Source organism: Cryptomeria japonica, chromosome 8 (genome assembly GCF_030272615.1).
Source record: "Cryptomeria japonica chromosome 8, Sugi_1.0, whole genome shotgun sequence".
Lineage (NCBI taxonomy): Eukaryota > Viridiplantae > Streptophyta > Pinopsida > Cupressales > Cupressaceae > Cryptomeria > Cryptomeria japonica.
Window position 1 is genome coordinate 732,618,833 of NC_081412.1, and position 21,578 is coordinate 732,640,410.

Sequence of the window (21,578 nt, forward strand, 5' to 3'; positions counted from 1 at the left end):
CTTTGTAATTAGCTTTAATCAATAAAAAAATCATCAACATTTAGAATGTGTGTACTCACTATTATATAATTATGATTATATGTTGTTATTTATGATGCAAGATTAAGAATTTTTTTACAAATAAAGTTGGAATCAAATAAATATAATAAATGTATTTAAGATTGAATTGAATTGAATTCATTATTAAAATTCAAGTTATAATAATGATAAATGGGTGTAGATTTGAATAATCAAATCTAGCTTTATTATTTCTCTTCTTTTTCTGCAGTTCCCTTTGAACTGTCATAATTTTCTTTGTAATTAGCTTTAATCAATAAAAAAATCATCAACATTTAGAATGTGTGTACTCACTATTATATAATTATGATTATATGTTGTTATTTATGATGCAAGTTTAAGAATTTTTTTACAAATAAAGTTGGAATCAAATAAATATAATAAATGTATTTAAGATTGAATTGAATTCAATGCATTACTAAAATTCAAGTTATAATAATGATAAATGGGTGTAGATTTGTATAATCAAATCTAGTATACTTTTACTCATTTTATCCATGCATGATGTAACTTAAAAGCACAAATTTTAATTATGTCAATTTAGAAAACACTATGCACATCTTGAAGTAAATTATATATTACTTTATATAATTTAAGTGTTCATACATACATACATATATACATACATACATACATACATACATACATACATACATATATATATATTGATTTTTTCTAAAATATAACTAATACAGGGCTTTGGCCCTAGCTCACCCGGTCGTGGATCGCAACTTAAGGCATGGGTATGCTCCCCATGGTCTTGAGTTCGAGTCCCTGACTGTGTTAACTCTGTGTGTGATATAAAAGTCTATAATGTCAACCAGCATTTGGTTTGTCAAGGTGAATTTAAATGGTTATTAACGAGTCCACCAGGACCAATTCTTTACTGAGTGCAGATGATGCCATGTTGATTCTTAGCTAAAAAGATTTCAGATATAAAATCCTCCATTGAAAAAACTATAACAAAATTTTATAAACATTAAGAAAATATTTAATTTAATATGATTTTCTGTGTGAGGTAAAACCTATTTTAGTTGTACGCTATAGTACGCAGGGTACCGATTTTCCTCATTAGTATACGCGGTTTCACGTTACTCAATGGAATCAAGACCTGCCTCCACTGTTACTTGGAACACTGAAATTATGAGCGAATGACTTAGTCGTTTCAACTCAATCTAATCACGAGGCTCTTGATTACCTCCATGTTTTGTCCCATTTGTACTGTTATGCTTTTCTATTTTCCTCGGTATTGAAAAATAGTATACTGTGACAAAAACATTGACAATCAAGGCAACGAAACTTAAGGAAACTGTGACCATTCTCAATAGTTTGCCATAAATTAATCAACGAAACATATGGAGAGCAGAGAGTCAAAATAAACAACTCTCGAGTTTCTCATTATAAAAAATGCCAGAGGTCACATTTGCAAAAAGTAGGATTGAAATAGACGGTGATTTAAAAAAAATGCCAAATTGGAGGGGGGCTATCTAAATTAATTAGGTTTGGACTTGGAGAACTAGAACATTTTCAATGGTGATTTACAGCTAGAAAGGAGAAATTGCTTTCACATGACGTCCACTGCATGGATTGTCTTGCTTTAGATCGGTGACCCCACTAACTAGAATTGAAGTTTACAAAAATAAAAAAATCGCAAATGCATATTGTCATCGACTATAGATAAGATGCAGTTTTTTTCAAACCAGTTGTTTTCATCCACGCGCTTTGATTGTTAAAGAAATCCGCTCCGACACGAGAGCGAAGGATGCATTACACGTAGCCAATCTGTTCAAACAAGAAACTTCTACTTAGCCTACCCTACACCCATCAATTACTATAAATAATCGGTATGTAAACCAGTTATCTCACAACAAGGGAGATGGACTCGAGAGGCAAGATGGAGTTCAGTAGCATGTCCTTGGTGGTTTTAATTGCAGCCTGCGTTTTGGCTGCAGTAATGCCATCTGATGCCACATACCATGCTAGCAATCCTCCTCCAAAGGCATACTACTACAAGTCTCCTCCTCCACCGGTGCACCTGCCATCACCGGTTCCCAAGCCTCCAGTTGTGAAGCCACATCCTCCTCCAAAGCCTGTATCTCCTCCCCATTACATGTACAAATCTCCACCTCCACCTGTCCCTGAGATTGCTCCTCCCAAGCCAACTCCAACATTTCCTCCTCATCACCACAAGCCTTCACCAGTGCACTCTCCACCCAAACCATATCATCATATGCCTCCTCCTTCACCAGTTTACACTCCCCCCAAAACATCTCCTCCTCCTCACCATGAGAAACCACCAAAGGCACCAGTATCCCCTCCATATGAACATAAATCTCCTCCATATGAGCATAAATCCCCCCCTCCTCCAAAGATGGAAGTGAAGCCCCCTCACCCTCCTGTTGTAACTCCTTCCCCACCGAAGGCAGTGCCTGTGTACCCACCTCCCCATTCTAAATCCCCAGTCTACCCACCACCCACCCACCACTACTCTTACAAGTCTCCTCCTCCTCCATACTAGTTGATCTACGAAACAGCTGATAAGGTATCCAACTCATTGGCAATTTAGGTTCTTTTTTGTACTTCTATCTCAATTAATAGTTACTTTCTCTTTTATGTGGGAATGTGATGCATAATACCACTTCTCTTACTCTTTCTTGTTTACTCACTGCAGGATGCCAACTTCGCTTTTTGGGAGTTGAAGTTGTGAAGAGGCACTATTATTAGTACAATAACGTATTCAGCTGTAGTCTGTGAAAGATAATCGCTTGCAGCACAATGTAATCACATTGATCTGCATATGGACCTTAATTGTTAATCATGGATTAGATATAATACATTCGATATAATAAAGCATCCTATCGTTTATTTTTGTCATAAAGTATCCTGATGTTGATTTTATACTCCGTGCGACTTTGTGATTTTTGCAAACCTAACATTGACTTCTATCATTTTTTCAAAGCTAGGTTACTTATAATCTAAGGTCGTAAAAGGTGGTTTTATGTGTGTATGTTAATAACTTTACCTAAATTGAGGTTTATTAAATAAATGTATACAATTTGATTTGCATGAGTTTGTAATGATAAATAGACAGATATTTGTGAAATTAAATGTAAAAGACAGATGTATTCAGCTTCAAATTGATGATAAAATATGAATGTTAATGATGCATGTTATTTATTTATTAATATTTAAAACTTGAAGTTATTGGGGTATACACAATCTCACAATTTGCACAAATTTTGATTCTTGAGCCATTCTTGAATAGCTCCAAAGTTAATTTTGATGTCTTGATCTAATTTGGTATTCTCTGGAGTTGTAAAATAGTTTATCCACAATTTCCAACATGGAAATGTGTGCAATTATAAAATATATTTAGAAATACCTTTAATGAAGCTATTAAACTATGAGGATCAAGTTCTCCTTAGTCAAAATCCTTGTTGGGCCAACTTTATAGCCTTTGGTGAATATTTAAAGAAAAACAATTTAAATTTATGCATATGAATTATATGTCTTATATATAGATTCTAACACAATTAATTCATTTTATGTTCCAAATTGAAATGTTTTTAAAATGATTGTTCTTTGTAATTTCAGTGTTCCTATGGTTATTCCTCAATGTTTGATTGGATGAATGCATGTATTTAAATACTAGGATAACTATTAACCACACAAATGTGTACCAAGACAACTTCCATTAGCTAGTAGGAAAGGGTAGGAGTCAATAATTTTGAGTTTAAAAAACTAAATTTTGTGGCCAACCTTGAGTTGTAGAATTGACCAAAATGTAGGATTGTCCAAAGAGAGGAAATAAATATTTGGTGATCTTCAATAATCAACAAGAAGAATGAAATTTAATAATGAGGCAAATGTGTGCGAATAGGTGTAGGTAGGGATAGGATAATATTGAATGTATTGAAATATTTGTAACTAGATGTAGAGAGAGGATTGTGGAATTAACCTACATGGCACAAGAGTGCACCATTTATCAATGTATAAGTGTCTCAAGGAAATCTCTCTATATGGACCTAATATGGAATGGAAATTGTCATGGGTATCAAAATTTTGGCATAATGTATTGGCGAGTCTAGTTTGAGGTATATGTGAATTTAAAGTGAACATATAGTTTTGAAAGGAATCTAAGGTGCAGAAAACACATCCAAACACTAATGTAGTGGGGAAGATAGTGCAATTTTTTTTTACAAACCTTAACCATTATAGAATAAGAAACACATTCACAAGGAGATAGTGAACATGCATAAATATTATACCATATAACACAAGATAAATCCTAGGGAAAATCCATTTAGGAGGAAAAACCCCCCCACACTCCAGAAGCACAATACTCTGTATTTTAGTAAAATAATGCTTACAATACAATATCAACACTTAGTTCCTTCATAAAGAATCTACAACTAATAACCCAAAATTTGAATCAATTTTGGCAGCATAGCAGTTCACCTACAAAACATAGAATGAATAATACTCTCCAAGGCTACCTTACATGGAGAAATACAATAAAGAAGGAAGATTCTAGATGAAGCAAGAGGATGGGGTCATGTAAAACATTTGGCACTATTTCTTAACCATAAAAAACATGCAATTGATACATGTACATCTCCAAATGACTCATCATTCAAACCTCCTAAGTTGGGCACCCAATATTTACCATTTTGAGGTATGCCAAATGCTCTTATGCATCTTACAAACTGTCATAAATATTTATTAAGAACACCCCAAAATTGAGAGGGGCATGAATTAATCTTGATCAAACACTTAATTTTTATTCGATAAATTAATATCAATTTATCCTTAATATTTATTAGCAACAATGAAAGATGAAACATTGAACACCATGCACAAAAGAACATTAATAACGTTAGATTTATCTGGAAAATTCAAATAAGGAAAAATCCTGGTAAAATTCAATTCACAATATATGAACAAGATTACAATAATTGTTTGAGTTTCATTTCCAAGGATGCTCACAAGACCCATAAGGACCTGTGAGCTAAGGTGCACTACCTTAGGGAAAGATATAAGAGATTTCCAGGCTAAAACTCATTACCTCAAGGCAAGATACTAAGAATTTTCTAGGGAGACTCACTATCTCTGAGGAAGGTACATGAATATATGAATCAAGGTGGATAAGCCTTCATTATATTTCCTCGAACAATCTCCAACATGAAGCTATCCTTGAATCCCTATCTCAAGCAACCAACTTAAAAATAATCACCACACACTCTCTTTGTCTCAACTTCACATCACATGATCTAAAATTCATATGATCATGTAAATACATTGATCCACACACATAATACAAAAAACTATACTAATTTGATCTTCTATAGATATCATCCTCTTCATCACAAAACATCAATTAAGCTGTCTAGAATAGAGGACAAGCATGAGTCTTATCAAGTCATCCATCAAAATGCAATTGTGGAAAAAGTTGTCCAATCCAAGAGATACCAAGGACATAAAAAATCATATCACATCTTTCTAAGTGGACCCAACCATAACACACACTATCAGACATCCTCCAAAGTCGACAACAAGGTAACAGGTAGATAAATCATGTAGCATATAATTAACCGGCCTAAAAACATCTTCTTGATAAGTAAAATCAATGCAAGTCCCCACAAAATAAAGTAGTACCAAAATAAAATATATCAAAACCTATAATGACAATGGAGACACCCAAGGACACATCGCAGGAAAGAGAACAAACTTTGTTGACCAAACCACAACAATTACCTTAAAATGCTAACATCATACAAAATGCAACACCAAATAGATCATCTAATATCATGGAAAGCACATAACGAAATTATTTGAACATCCCACAATATTCTAAGATACTTCTTTCTCACTATCACATCAAAACATGCTAGCGCAACATAAACGGATACAAAACACTTCATTTTGGAAAACCATAAAACCTAGTCATGAACATAACATTATCAACTCTTTCAAACCACAACAACACCTAAAAATCAAACTAAGACACATAGAAAATTAAAGACATTTCATCCAAACCATAGAACTAGAAATATTAATTTAGAAAAAGACAAATAATTTTCTAGACCAATCTTACAACCAACCAAACTACTAACAAACTACAATTACCCACCACATCAGTCACAACACCAGAGACCTAAAATTATATGAGTGCAATATCCATAGAGAATACATGTTATGTTCAAATATACAAGACCAAATCATCAAATTTGGAGGAATGTGGAGCATTATTCCAATCTATCTTCAGCATACATTCTTGCAAATACTTACACCTTGAATCTTCTAAGGACCAAAATATCATGGAAGCATTATAAACTATCATCCTATAGTATACAAAAGATCATCATTGTCAAACTAACTTTATTACCATGATTTTAATCCTCATCTTAATATTCTCCATCTCAATGCATCCAATTCTCATCCTAATATGCTACCGATATCATCCTGCTGAGTATAGATATTAGATCCTAAGAAGGTGGAAATCCACAACCTAGAGAATTTACAATCATCATCCATTTGTACTCCACACTTGATAATAAAGAATAATACCTTCCAACAATCTTTCCATACTCCAACAAAGGGGAGCTTTGGAATAAGGTGATTCAAGGCAATCTAGATACTTATTTGGAGGGGATGATTGGCCACGATCTTAAGTTAAATCTAATGTGTTTGTTTAGGCTTGGAATAATGGTGCTGTGAAAATTGAAAGTGTCACCTTTGTGATTTCTGTGGAGACCATTGTGAAGGTGACTGGGAGAACCAAGGATTAGTAAAAGGATGGATGGATGAATGGATAGATGGATCAAGTGGATGGATATGGATAGGAAATTGAAGAGTAAAGGATGGTGGGTAGGGTGATGGAAACCTAAGGATTATGTTGCAAAGGAGTGCAATGCCCCATACTAGAGGTAGTGGAATTAAGGATGCAATGAATGGTGGATAAAGATGTATCGGGTGGGAGGATAATGTGTAATGGATATGGATGGTAGAGGATTAAGTCTTGAATGCTCCAAAACATGCATGCATATACATTATTTTGCCTCTTATATGATCAAGACACAAGATAGGAATGGAGGATTCATTTTGATAGGATGAGGGAAATGAGATGGAGGATATGAATAGGATAGTCAAGATCAAATATTTGAAAGGAGAATGGACTCAAATATGATGTAGATGGATGGGAGGACTGTGTGGATGAAGCTTGCCCCCAAGTGTAGAGTGCAAGGGGATGAGGGGATTACACAGGACACTTGTTTGCCAAATTTTCATCATGGTACTTACCCAAAGTGCAACAAGAAGTGGTTTTCACCATTGGATGAAATGATTTTTCTTTACTTTTTTTTTTTTTTTTTTTTGAATTTTCTGAATAGTTTGGATGGAGAAGGATAAGGATGAGTGGATATGGATGATAGTGGATGCGTGAAGGAGGAAGGGAGGACTGAAGCATCTAGTTCCATAGATGGTATCCCTTAGTATTTCTTTGAACTAGAGGTATGCTCATAGATGTTGGTAACAATAATTGGGGAGATGAAATGGATAGGGGATGGAAGATAAGGATTTGGAAAGGATTGGACTAACGGAATGGGATTGTGAAAAATGGATGGTGGATAATGGATGGGGTTTTGAAGAATTTGTGGAAGATCAACATTGGCACATACCTTGAAGGGTGGTGGAGTAGTGGGGGAGAGTGTTTTGAATTAGGGGATAAAGTGTAGATTTTGGGAAATGATGACCCAAAATAGAAGAAGGGATGATGGAGTTGGGATGGTGGATTTGGGGACATAGGGACCCAAAATGGATTTTGAAGATGGAGGAGTGTTAGATGGAGGATTGGAGAACTTATGAATGGATGGAGCTTTTGGATTAGCAAGTTTGGATGCCAATTTTAATTTTACTTTGGGATGCATTGCTTCTTTGGGAATCCACATAGTTTTTGAGTTTTTCTTTTGGGGCCTTTGTGGCCTTTTTTATTTTTCTTTCTTTCGGATCATATTTTTCTTTTGAGCATGTGGTTTTGAGGGGACATGTTGATCCTTTTATTTTTGTGGATTTTGAGATTTATTCTTTTTAGATTAGGCATCCAAATTGATTCCAATAGTAATGGGATGGGTGCACGAGGATGAATGAATTAAGGATTTTATGGATGGTGGGATGATGAAAGGAGAGTTTTGGGAGGCATCCAAGGATGTGTTACTTTGTTGATCTTGCTTAGGGATTATTTGAGGTGATGGAGTGGTGGATGGAGGGATGTAAGGACCCAATATGGATGGAAGAGATGGAGGATTGAGCATCGGAACATAGGGGCCCAAAATGGATGGAAGGAATAAAGGGTTTAACTTTGGAACATAGGGTCCCAAAATGGATGCGGAAGATGAGGGATAACGGGATTTTGATTTGTATGAGAGAAATTTGGATTTAGGAGGAATAGAGGATGTACCAACATCTTGAGCATTATCTTGAGGACCCTTATTATTTTGGAAATAAGATGGGAGTCCATTTTTAGGGGGATGAGATGTTGAAGGGAGATTAGGATATTTAGATGGATTGGGATCATGACATCGAGATGAAGGGATACTTTGATCTTGACTAGGGAGGGTATCATGAGATGGAAGAGGATCATGTGATGATAGAGGAATCATATGATCATGAGAGGAAGTGGAGGGGACAGGATCATTAGATGGAGTGGAGGGAGATGCATCATGAGATGGAGAGGTTTCTATGCTAGCATGCTTTGGAACAAGATTTTGGCATGTTTGGAGTTGTGGGGATTGTGTGATGGAGGAAGGTATGGAAGCTTTGATGTGAGTAGATGGGGAAATGGGGGTATCATGAAGTGTGGGGGATTAGGATTTTTTTTGAGGTGGAGGTGATTGGGTTGGATGGAGGACTTGAGGAGACTTGGCCACTTTGCTTTGAGGTGAGGATTTTGTCTCCTTTGCTAACATGTCTTGGATAAGATTATGGATGATGGATTTGGAGGATGTGGACAATATGGATTTTGGAGGATTAGGATTAGATGGAGGATTGGGATTAGATGAAGGATTGGGATTGGATGGAGGATTAGGATAATGGATTGGGGAATTAGGATTAATGATTGGAGGACTATAGAGTAAAAGATTTGGATGGGGAGTAGAGGTAATGAATGCATTGTAGAAGGATGGGGATTGGGATGTAGATGGGGGGGAGATGGATGTATACATACTAGATTAGAGGAGTATGTGGATGAGGGATAATATGGAGATATGTATGGTGAATAAGATAGATTTCCCTTGTCGAAGGTAGAGGAAGGATAAGAGATATGGTATAGATTGGGATTGGGTGTAATGTGTTGAGATGGGATGGATGAAGGTATGATAGGGGAGCGGGAGATTATGGGATTAACTTGGTAGGCAGATTCATGAACTTCCATGAGCATCTTCTCATACCAAGCTTTGAAATTTTGGGTAGTCATGTTGAGAGTGAATGAAGGATTAGATTGGAATTGGATGAATATATTTTCAAGTGGAAAATTATGAAGATGATGTTAAATGAAGATGAGGATTAGGACTTGGCTTGGAATGATGATGGATTAGATTTGATTAGATTTGGATTGGATTTGATTTGGATTGGAATTGGTTTAATTGGATTGGTCCTTGGATTAGGACTTGGCTTGATTGGATTGGTCCTTGGATTAGGACTTGATTAGATTGGTCCTTGGATTAGGACTTGATTTGATTGGATTTGGATTGGTCCTTGGTTTAGGACTTGATTGGATTTGGATTATGAAGGGTTGAGATTGATTTGAGATAGAAGACATGGATCAAGGGTGCCTTGGGAAAATAAACATGGATATAAAATTCCTTGGAAAAAGGGGGGAGAAATTTGAATTTCAAATATGAGGAATAAAAAATTCCAAAATAAGGATGAATTGAGGGATTCAAAGAAATTTGAATTTCTTTGAGAGACTCAATGTTGATGTGACATAAGTGAGAATTAAAAATTGAGGGATAATGATAAGCATGATTATGAGAGATTCTAGAAGCATTAATTCGGCTGAGTGAGATTAGGAAAAGTGATTTGTAGGAATCAAATGACTAGGTTAATTAATTAGAATTAATTAACTAAGTGGATTTTAGAGGAAATAATTGTTGGAGGGGACTTTAGAAGAATAGGGGAATAATTGATTTATTTGATAAATTAATTATTGGACAATAGTGATAGAATTAATTAAATTAGATTTAATTGATTCTGAGAGGAATGAGGATAACATGATTAAATTAATTAATTATGTTGATAGGCTTAAATTAATTAAATATTAATTTTAGGTGTCTACAACTAGGTCCTTGGGTGTCTCCATAGTCTTATCTATGATCTCTAGTAGCCATATTGACAAAAGGTTGCAGAATGTCTTTCAAAATCTTCTTTTGGTTGCCTGTTCCCTTGGCCAGTTTGTTCTCAGTATAAGGGGATTTGTTAAGAGGGTGATTCAGGGTGCCTTCCTAAACCCCTCTATTCTAATTAGGTCATTTTTTGTGTTTGGGACTTTTGTTCCCACCGGTTGTGGTTCCAATCAAAAGCCTCTTTTCAAAAAAGTCTTTGCCTTTTTTGTGGTTTGGGTCTTGCTGGTATCACTGCTTGTGAGCTCCTTCCTTGTGTGCGCCTTTGTGGCAGTTATGTAAAGGTTCAAGCCTAATCTGATTTAATCTAATTAGAACAATCATATTCACTTTATAGTTATCATTCACATCCTTGATTAGATATCTTCAATTGTAGAAGTATTTCTTATACCCTTGATATGAAACTTGATATACAAAAAGATCTTTATTTTCAATTCTAGAGCTAGCTTCATGTTTTTGAATATATGATTATCAACTTGAATATTTCTAGTTCTTTTAACTTCTAAAGCACTATTTTTTCCCAAATTTATTTTCTCTATATTGCTATTAGTTTTTAATGATCCTAAACGTGCGAGACATGTGTTATATAGCACTACAATTGATAACCCAATCATCTTTAAAATAATTATTTTCTTAAAGTGCAACACAAAGAGCATTTCTGTTAATGTTTTTGTAAACTTATTTGTCTTCCTTTCTATATATCTAATAATCTTATAACATTCATTTCTTTTATTATAATCCTTGGATGAATTGTATTTAATTTCATGCTTCTAATTCCTCTCTGTTAGATAACTATCTTGTGTCATTTTGTAATATTATTTCATCTTCATTATGAATTCATGATACCCATCACTAAATGACTCTCTTCTTAAATGGTTTCAATTGGATCTTAGAAAAATTTATAAGATTTTTTATGCAAAATATTTATCATCTATATCCTTTCCAAGAGAAGCAAGTTCATTAAATTTATTTTCTTTTAATTTGCTTAAATGAGGGACTAGCTCTTGTGAATTCAATAAATTTATATTCTACATTCTTGTGGTCAAAGTTAGGATCTATACATCATCTAAATTTTCAAATGTTATTTTAAAAATAGAACTTTCTTTGAATCCACTACTCTTGTTGTGAACTTGGAAAAAATTCCTTCCAAAATTGTAAACTTGATCAATATTGCTATCATTTAGATATCTTTTTATCTCAATCTTGTTGACTTTTAAAAGTCTTGTTGGTCTTTGTTCACTACCACTAATAATTTCATAACAACTCTGAAGCGTTAGAAAAATATCCCTAAAAGACACCAGTCATAATAATTTTTCCTTTTAATTTAATTGTAGATAAAGGAATATTAAAAGAGTCCATTATACTAAATTCCATCTTTTTCAAATGAGTGTGATAATAAAAACAAAATTCTAAATCCTTGATGTACAACTTTTTTAAATGAAAATATCTCACTAATTTTTTATATTGATATTCTTTTCCTTTTTGCGATATTGTACATTTCCTTTGCCATGAAAAAATACTAATGTTGCCCACAATCTAATTCCAACCCATATACTTCAAAATCCACACTATAAAACCAACATATCATTGTGCAAGATTTAAGAATACTCTAATACCATATTGAATAAATAAAATAATTAAAACAATAAATATAAGAGTGCATCAAGTTATCAAAACTCAAATTACACAACAACTTGATTTTTCTTCTTACTTGAATAATGACAAAGTGGTTGGTATATTTATATCTCTCATACAAATTTCTAGAAATCCTAGAATGAATAAATAATACAAGCCTCTAAAGAGAAAATTCTAGAAGAAGATGGAAGTTTCCATATGGTAGAATATTTCACAAATTAGAATATTTAATAGATAAATATTTTCTCCTACACTGAAGATTTTTTAGATGCATTCCATAAATAAAAAAATAAAAAATTATCCCTGCAACCTCCCCATTGTATTTAAAATATTGACCTCTACCAATCCCTAATATTTCTCCTCCCAAACCAACTAGAACATTTCCTCACCACAAACCTTCACAATCCATACTCCATCTAAACCATATCATCATCATCCTCCTTTACCAATTTAAACTCTGCTAAAACATCCCATCCCCTCATCATGATCTAAATCATCAAAGAAATCATTGTCCCCACCATTCGAACATAAGCCCCCACCTCCTCCAAAGGTGGAAGTGAAGCCCCCACACCCTCCAATGGAAACTCCTTTTGCATGCAAATTAGTGCATGTGTGTACCCATATCCCCACTCTATATTATTCTGAATATTTCTAAAAAATAAAATAATTCTTATAAGTAAATAAAAGCATTCTTCAAATAAACATAAAGTACACAATGTAAATAAATTACATTAATATAAAATAAAATAAAATATTTTAAAAATAAATTTAATAGTATAAAATTTATATATCTTGTTGTTTTTTATATAGATGTTTTTCATATATCTATACTAGTTAATTAATAATCTAATTCTAATAATATATTAAAATAATTACATAATATATATAAATAACATAATAAATATATTCTAATGTATTTTTTTTATGGGAAAAAAATACACACAATCGAATCCAGAAAAATACATTAGAATACAAAATGGATTGTGGAAATCTCATATCTTTAATAATAAAGATAATCAAAATTTAATTGATTTAATCTTTTTCCTTGTTCTTTCTTTAAATTTTTAAAAAATAGCATTCATCATTCATAGTTGGCATTAATTTTACATAGTCCATTAGATTAGATGCAAAAGCTTCTAGTTTGTACCATGTATGTTTTTTTTCTCGGCATTTCGAATGACACTCAGTGGTTTATCATTGGGATGAAAGAAAATATCAGAAAACAATAAAAAAAATAAAGAAAATAAATGAATGTACAAAAAATACAAAGAACCTATATTTATCTAGCTACAAGAACCAAATAAAAAATAAAAATAACAACTAATAAACAAAACAAAAAAATGTGAATATATGTATGTATGTATGTATGTATGGATCCATACATACATACATAAGGTGTTTTATACCTTGGTTATTTTCCACCTAAGTCCTAATTACACACCAATCAAGCTTGTTTAGGGAACCACATAGGAGTAGTTGGAGCATCTCCAGTTTAGGTGGACTTATCATGTTATCATTTCCACTTTATGTGGTGTCTCCACCTTTGTGTCTTTATCACATTATTGTATCCACCTTTCATGGTTGCATTTTTCCAACTTTGGTTTCCACTTTACGTGGGATGATAGGTTTTCACTTTTGTCTCATGTCATAATTACAACACTAGTCATAATCTTATGCACTCTTATGTTCTCACCATGGCTATATAACCAAAGGGTCTCCTATATAATAATCATATAATTGATTCAATTGTATTGCATCATTGAGGGGAATATAGTTTATTCTTATCACATTTATTCTCTCTTCTTATTGTGCTTTCCATTAGGCCTCTAGATCTTGGGTGGCTACCTTCATAGCCAAATCACACAAACACACAAATTTTTTTTAAAAAAAGAAGAAGTTAAATAGATATAAGAGAACACATAAAATGACACAATAAAGTGAGCAAAAAGTAATAAATTAAAAATTAGGAAAATTTTCATCATCCAAACTATTATTGATCTCCCAACCAATTTATTAAGTTAAAAGTTGTTAATGGACCTTTGGTATGCTAGTGAAATTGAATGATTCTTAGACCACCATGGATCAAGTCTTGTTGAGTGCAAGGTTACAATATCATAAGGGATGATGTTGGGATTGTACCCTAATCGAATTTGGTGGAATGGATACCCCTTAGTCTTTCTGTCTTAGTTTAAGAAGTTTCAACTTAAGGTTCATGCTTCCATATCAGATAGTTAAACCGACTGTGTATGACAAATCTTCTTTAAAAATATTATAATTTAAAAAGAGAAAATAGGGCCTTTATATGACAAATTTATCATATGTAGAACAAAATTTATGAAATTTGTACAAAGACGTCAACTAAGAACAACTTGACCTCGTAGTTCGGAAAGCATATGTATTAACTCTTTTTTATATTGAAACAGGACCTTTATATGACAAATTTACCATCGTGGAAAAGCATATGCAAGGGAATTGAGAAGAGCGAAATCTCGAGACAATTTAACTTTTTTGTCTTTTGGATTTATGATGGCGGTGGGATAAATTTTCTTATAAAAAAAATGATACGGTGAATTGGGAGGAAAGTTCAGCAGGTTTTGGGACCGACAACACCGGATCCACCCACTAGGTAGTGCCAGCTAATTTCCACCAAAAAAATGTTGAATTTTTCTGGACGAGAGGAATGGCATTCACACACCTCGGTAGTCTTGAAAGTAGATTCAGAGATCGAGGTAAGCAACTCTACTCTATCTAGAGTTTAAAAAGGCACCGATACTCTATCTAAATCCTCCTCTACAGTAACTGTCTACATTAACAGCCTGGATCACTTACTCCACTGGATCAGACCTTATCGCAAACCATTACAATTTCTTATTAAAAAAGCTAAAAAGTAAAACCACACATGCCGTCACAGAGTCCGGCGCACTTCACACGCTACCAAATACCACGTAACTCATCATGAAAACTTCTTACATATGCCTATAAATACCATCCCATTCCCATTGATTCATCAGACCGAGCTATTCCCTCTTGTAGGTCAGATATGGGAAAGATGAGTTTCACCTGTAATCTCTTGCTCATTTTGGCCCTAGGCTCCATCCTCACTGCCATGCCATCAAATGCAACATACCACACAAGTCCCCCAAAGCCGTACCAGTACATGTCTCCTCCTCCACCAGTCCACACTCCATCTCCAATCCCTAAGCCACCAGTGAAGGCACCACCAAAGCCTCCTGTTGTTGTGAAGCCACCACCAAAGACTCCTGTTGTGAAGCCAAAGCCTCCACCTAAGCCAGTTTCTCCACCCCCTTATACTTTCAAGTCCCCACCACCACCCGTTCCAAAGGTTTCTCCTCCCAAGCCAGCTCCAACATATTCTCCTCCTAAGAAGTCTACACCAGTTTACACACCCCCCAAGCCATCACATCCTCCTCCTTCACCAGTTTATACTCCACCCAAAAAATCTCCTCCTAAGCCATCACATCCTCCTCCTTCACCAGTTTACACACCCCCCAAGCCATCACACCCTCCTCCTTCACCAGTTTATACTCCACCCAAAAAATCTCCTCCACCAGTTTATACTCCTCCAAAAAAATCTCCTCCTGCCCCCCATGTGAAGCCACCAGTATCCCCACCAAAGTACAAATCACCTCCTGTTGTCACCCCTTCACCACCTAAGCGTGTGCCTATTTACCCACCTCCCCATCACTACTCCTACAAGTCTCCTCCTCCCCCCTATTAAGCAACTCCACCGCTGCAAAATAAAGTCGCTAGCCTGTTTTGAAGGTTAGTTTCAGTTTTATGTTCTTATTATTAGCATTTTACAATGTTTAAAACAGTTCTTTCAATATTTTTAATCGTTTCTCGCTCTCTCTTCAACATTGGTATCGAGTTTTAGCTCCGCATCTCAATGTTCGTTGTACATTTTAATTTTTTCCTGTTGTTAACCTGCCACTTAATGACAGGAGGCTTGCAGCATTTGGATCTATATAAGTGGGCAATGTATTCATTCTGTTTGATCTATCTAAATTCTATTATATTGATGACATTAATCTTGTTGGTTCTAGCCATCTGATTTCATATGTTGGGGATCTTTTTCTCTTGCAGGTTAACTTTATGTTCTACTAATCCCCTCAAGAAATGGGAGATATTAACACTACTAGCTACAGACAATGATGAATGTGTTCAAGGCATATATTGAAGAATCTGAGCCTCTTCTCAATAAGCAATGTTGTGTTGTATGCAAAGAGTTATTTACAATGATAAAATCAAATTTCTTATGATATGCAAGGCTTCCTGTTATATGTGTGAAAGCGTTCTATTTCTGAGTTTCATGAGCATACAAGACATTTAGCCGACAGTGAGGGCTTCTACGTTAATTAAATATACGTTTGCATACGTTTGTATTAAAGAAAACATGCTTAATTAAGCGCTGAAATAAAGTATGTCAGATGATGTTATAGTGAACAATCGCAATACAATAGTATATGTTTAAGTAGACATAATATTCGATCGGGGACAGAACAAACATCATTTGTCGAGCAAGATACTTTTTCATGTGACCGCGAACATGAAGAATGTTACTATTTATCACAATATATCGACTTTTTAAAATCTTAAAATAAATGGGCTATCTTGAAATTTAAAGGAGTTGTTGAAAGTGCCAACAAAATGCATTGTTTATACATCCATTTGTTTACATGTACGGATTGACATTTTTTATACAGTAGGTTTCAGTTTCTATTTTTAATTGATATTGTTACTGAATTAGATTGTGTGATAGTTTTTTATTATATAAAAATTAATTTATATTATTATTTATATAAATATTTTTTTTTTAAGATGAAAAATTCACATAATCTAATTTAGAAATAATACCAAGTACATTTATGAATTGTGGAAGTCTATAGTTTTGACTTTATTTTTATATAAACGATGAAAAGTATTATAACATTATTTAATAATGATATATTTTTGTTAGTCAAATGCTATACATATTTATGACTTTTAAATCAATAAATATACATGTATTGTGTTTGATTTACAGGATTAGAAATATTTGCTACATATATTTAAGCTGATACAATTGTTTGATAGTACATTTATATTTTATTTCTCATCTTGAAAATTACTATGATTATAAAATTAACATTGAAATAATAAAAATTAATCATATATATATAGTTGTCTTGTTATTTGTTTGCGATATACAACATAATAAATGTTTTTGAATGTTTAGCGTGTTTATTATTACAAAAATTGAAAATATAGAAAGGTTGATGAAATATTGAAATAAAATATCAAAACATAATTTATAAGAACACTAAAAGACATGAATATCATGACTATATTGTTATTATAATTAATTGTATAAACATAATTGTAGGAGATAGATAGTGAAGTTCCCATGTGCCCAAGACAAAATAGCCTTCCATAAGAGAAAAAATGACAAGAATAGCTTCCTTGATTATGGATGTTTGAATCTTGATTGAATATGAAATGTATTTCTTATAGAGACACGATTGAAACATGGGATTAGACATGATTGTGACATGTTTTAAACTTATTGTATGAGACAACTAAAGTGTCAACTGTTAAATGACATAGGTAAGTAAAAGTAAATGTCAAAAGATCAGAAAAGATCTTATGACAACTAACACCTTCTAGAAGGATTCTCTAGGACCTAAGTAAACTTCAGTATGTGAATATGACTAAACTATTAGATAAAAGATCTCATTCACACCAACACCCCCCCTTAAGTGCAACTTGGGGAATAGTATATTATTATGTAAATGATGCAAAATATAGAAATTATTATGGCTCTTGACTACTAGTCCATGCCAAGTACCCATTTACAGTACAATCTCTCACAAATAGAGAAAATGAGAAAACCCATTGCAACAAAATTCCTCTCCAAAAAAAGAGAAAATATACAAACAAGTGATGAGAGGTGGAGAACTCAATGAGACCCTCCGAGGGCTACATACATCGCAAAGATAAAACCAAAGACCCACCATAGGAGGAAAACAGAGATTTGGTATAAAAAACCCCTCCCCCCCCTCGCGCGCGCGCACACACACACACACACAATATACTACAAAAATAGTGAGTGCTTGAAGACAAAATAGAGTCCAATGTCTACAAACAACATGTCTTCCTTTGGAAAGAAGAAAAATCAAGTACCAATACAAGAATGCTTCCCATTCTACATACAAATTGGTAGCAACAAGAAACCAAATATTTGAAGATGTCTCTAAAATCTACTCATGGGTTGCCAAGTGTTGGCATTATTGTCATTGATGTTAACAAATGTTGCATGGATGCCAAGAGGATTTAGAGAAACAAGTGTTGTGCAAGTGAGATTGTAGAGGTTATCATATCGGGATAACTCAGTCGATCAAGTGTTGTGCAGGTGATATTGCAGAAGTTATCATATCGAGATAACTCAACTGATCAAGTGTTGTGCAGGTGATATCTTCTCTGGTGGTTTGATCGGAATAACTAGGCCAATGTCGGGTTGTGTGGAGTTTCTATTGTGTTTTGTCTACCAGAGTATCCTGTACCGAATACAAAGTATATGCTACACATCAGAATAGTTGAACATAGATGGAGTAGCAATTTTTATTGATACCGATAGAAAAAACTATTCCAATATCACTATATCGGTATAGCTCGGTTGAAACAAAAACTTGGGGTACCTATCGAAATAATCGACAAAGGCGGAATGCCAAATTCTTACAATGACGATAGTGTAAGATATTCCGATAGAGGAAGAATGAAGAGAGACCCCTTGGAATGATCATTGACATAACTCATAGTGACATAACAAAGGAATCACAAGGTCATCTCTATGGAAGCTTTATTAATCAGAATAACATATGCCAATATGGAGAAGGTCTTTGGAGTTATGATTTCGGAAGAGATATGCCGATGCTTGTTCATGTTGGTTCATCAGAATATGTGGGTTAGTGCCCAAATGTTAATCCAATAGTGTTTCCTATTCTGATGGGTATGCATATTGGAATACCTATGTCGATAAAGGTGAGTTGATATTATGTCATCAAAATGACTTGTTCTGTCATTCTAACATGTTTTTCCTATATCGATAATTATGGTGATCCTGATAAGTGCTTGTTTGGCTTGAAGTCTTTCAGCTTGGCCTAACTTATGATGATGAAGTGTGTCACCATGGAGAAAAGAGAGGTTTTCATCAGAAACTCATGCCGATGAAAGGGACCAAAGGCATCACAAGGTCATTGGGATAAGTTGTGAAGGTAGAGTAGATGCAAGATGTCATCTCGATAGTTAAAGCTATACCGATAGAGCTTTGAGGAGTTTTATAAAAATGAGTCAACCCGATACATGCAACATGTTTGTAGAGAATGCCATGACTACAGTCCGATAGTCCATGTGGATGTTTGACCTGGTTTGATCAAGTGACATGGATGGAGATTGAGGAGATTAAGAAGACTTTGAGGACACATTGCATGCCGACAAACATAGGGATGATGTGGCACGTGGAACTGCCACGATGACAATTATGATCAAGTCCTCCTGGTTGAATCAAGCAGATCAAAGACTTAGATTCAAAGTTGATCATGAACACAGGTTGGCACATCTGGAAACTTGAATTGATTACTGGCCAAATACAGATTGACTAAGTGAATGATCTCCAGACTACATTGGAAATTGTATAGATCGTGGGACATGACAACAAGGAAGAACAACAATTGTCCTATGTGTGATGAGTTATGATCCAATCAACTGTTTGGAGGTGATGTGTGCTTCATGAACTCAATAGTGGAAAAAAGTGTAATGTTGTTGTTGAAAAAGAAGTAGAGAGTAGGAAAAGTTTGATTAAGTGATTACTGAACAAGTAAGAGAAGAAAGTGTTGTAGAGGTAAACCTAGAAAAGAAGCAGAGCCAAAACCAAACAAGTAATTGCAGAAGAAAGAGGTAAAAAATTTAGCAGAAATAGAAGACTGATTTGGAAAAGACAAGAAGGCAGAGACAGAGAGACAAAGATGAAGTATCATTAAGGTATATCTTTTAGAGAAACAAATAGTTGTTACAAAAATAATTTGTAACAAGGTTTCTATAATTGTAATAAATTGTTTATTGAATCATTGTGTATCTTTGAGTGGGTGCTTAGAGAAGGGCTAGGTGCTCAAAATACAAGGGGTTAGTGCTCCTTGGGTTGGTGCCCTAAAACATATTGTAATTGTGATTTACCTGTGATTCTGGATTGGAACAGTAGACTCCAACAACTATTCTCAGCGAGGTTTTTCTCTTATTGGGTTTTCCTCGTAATTACTGGTGTTATGTGACGTGTCCTTGTGTGTGTATGATTCTGGTTTTGTTTTTATTTGCACACACACTAGATTGAAGTTTTAGAGTATCACCGATTCACCCCCCTCATAGTGTTCACTTGTGTTTTCAATTGATATCAGAGCCCTAAGTTCCCTTGTAGTAAAGCTTTCTCTAGCTTGGGTAGATCCTATCTTGTGAACACAATGGCTAGGAATGCATCCTCCTTTAAAGAACCTATGTTTGATGGCACTAACTATGCCTTCTGGAGCAGAAGAATGGAAACTTACTTATCCTCTGGGTATGTGCACCAAGTTGTGGTACCAAAAGGGGGTCTTAAGATGCCACGTTTTTTTTTTTTTTTTTCTGAAATCAACAAAGTCTAAACTTCAACGATAAATTGAAGATAGTTACACTCCAAATTTGAAGATGCAACAAGAACAAGAGTCAGAGTGCTTCAAGTCTACTTTCTAAACTAGTAATTTTTTTTTAAAATGGTGGAGATTAAGGGCTTCAAAAAGGGGGGCCACAAAAAATGGTCCTATTTTTATGCAAAAAAAATAACATAGCGTCTGTTGTGGCCCCCCTAAAATGTTAACTTTTTTTTTGAATTTTTAAAATCTCTTCTGTAAGAAATTAGCTAACATCTTGTAGTTTATGCCAGATTTTTCAGCTAATTTTTTAATGAGTATATGATTTTTTACTAATTTTCGAAGTGGACACATCCTGAAAAATAGAAATTTGAGTGTGCTCCCCCCTAAAATCATTGAAAACTAATAAAAAATCAATTTTTTTTTTTAAATTGTGTAGAATGGAGTCTAGTTTTTAAAAATGTAAGTTTTTTCAAAATCTGATGAACGTGTAAAAATCTATACCCAAAATAGTGCATGTTGGTTTTTGACAAAAAATGGACACACTGACAAAAGAAATTATAGATGAAAGACTTAATGAAATCAAAATTTGAAATAAATTACATTGTTGGATAGCTAAGAGGGAGCTCAAGTTTACCACGGTATTTTTTTTTTAACTTCATTGAAACACGTGCAAACCTGATGGAGAGCATGACCAAAAATATGTCAAAATTTTCAATGTTCTGATAAAAACATGTCTCTAGCCTGAAATGGTCGTCCAAACCTTTGGGTTGGATGCCCAAGGCAAATCCAACCCATAGGTTTGGTGTTTCCCAAA

The 21,578-nt window shown here is 34.1% G+C and overlaps 2 protein-coding genes across 2 annotated transcripts; both read left to right on the forward strand.

Moving 5' to 3' along the window:
• Positions 1–1,909: 1,909 nt before the first annotated feature.
• On the forward strand, positions 1,910–2,938 carry LOC131028503 (extensin). The gene is made up of 2 exons (XM_057958784.2): positions 1,910–2,599; positions 2,729–2,938. The coding sequence occupies exon 1, from the start codon at positions 1,934–1,936 to the stop codon at positions 2,573–2,575; it is 642 nt and encodes a 213-aa protein (XP_057814767.2). The 5' UTR covers positions 1,910–1,933; the 3' UTR covers positions 2,576–2,599; positions 2,729–2,938.
• Positions 2,939–15,192: 12,254 nt separating this feature from the next.
• LOC131028504 (pollen-specific leucine-rich repeat extensin-like protein 3) lies at positions 15,193–15,825 on the forward strand. Its single transcript, XM_059210745.1, has one exon. It carries the CDS (start codon positions 15,193–15,195, stop codon positions 15,823–15,825), a length of 633 nt encoding a protein of 210 aa, XP_059066728.1.
• Positions 15,826–21,578: the final 5,753 nt, after the last annotated feature.

Bases quoted from the DNA above. Each gene is read 5' to 3' on its own strand.
- LOC131028503 (XM_057958784.2), top strand. From the start codon at position 1,934: ATGGACTCGAGAGGCAAGATGGAGTTCAGTAGCATGTCCTTGGTGGTT.
- LOC131028504 (XM_059210745.1), top strand. From the start codon at position 15,193: ATGCCATCAAATGCAACATACCACACAAGTCCCCCAAAGCCGTACCAG.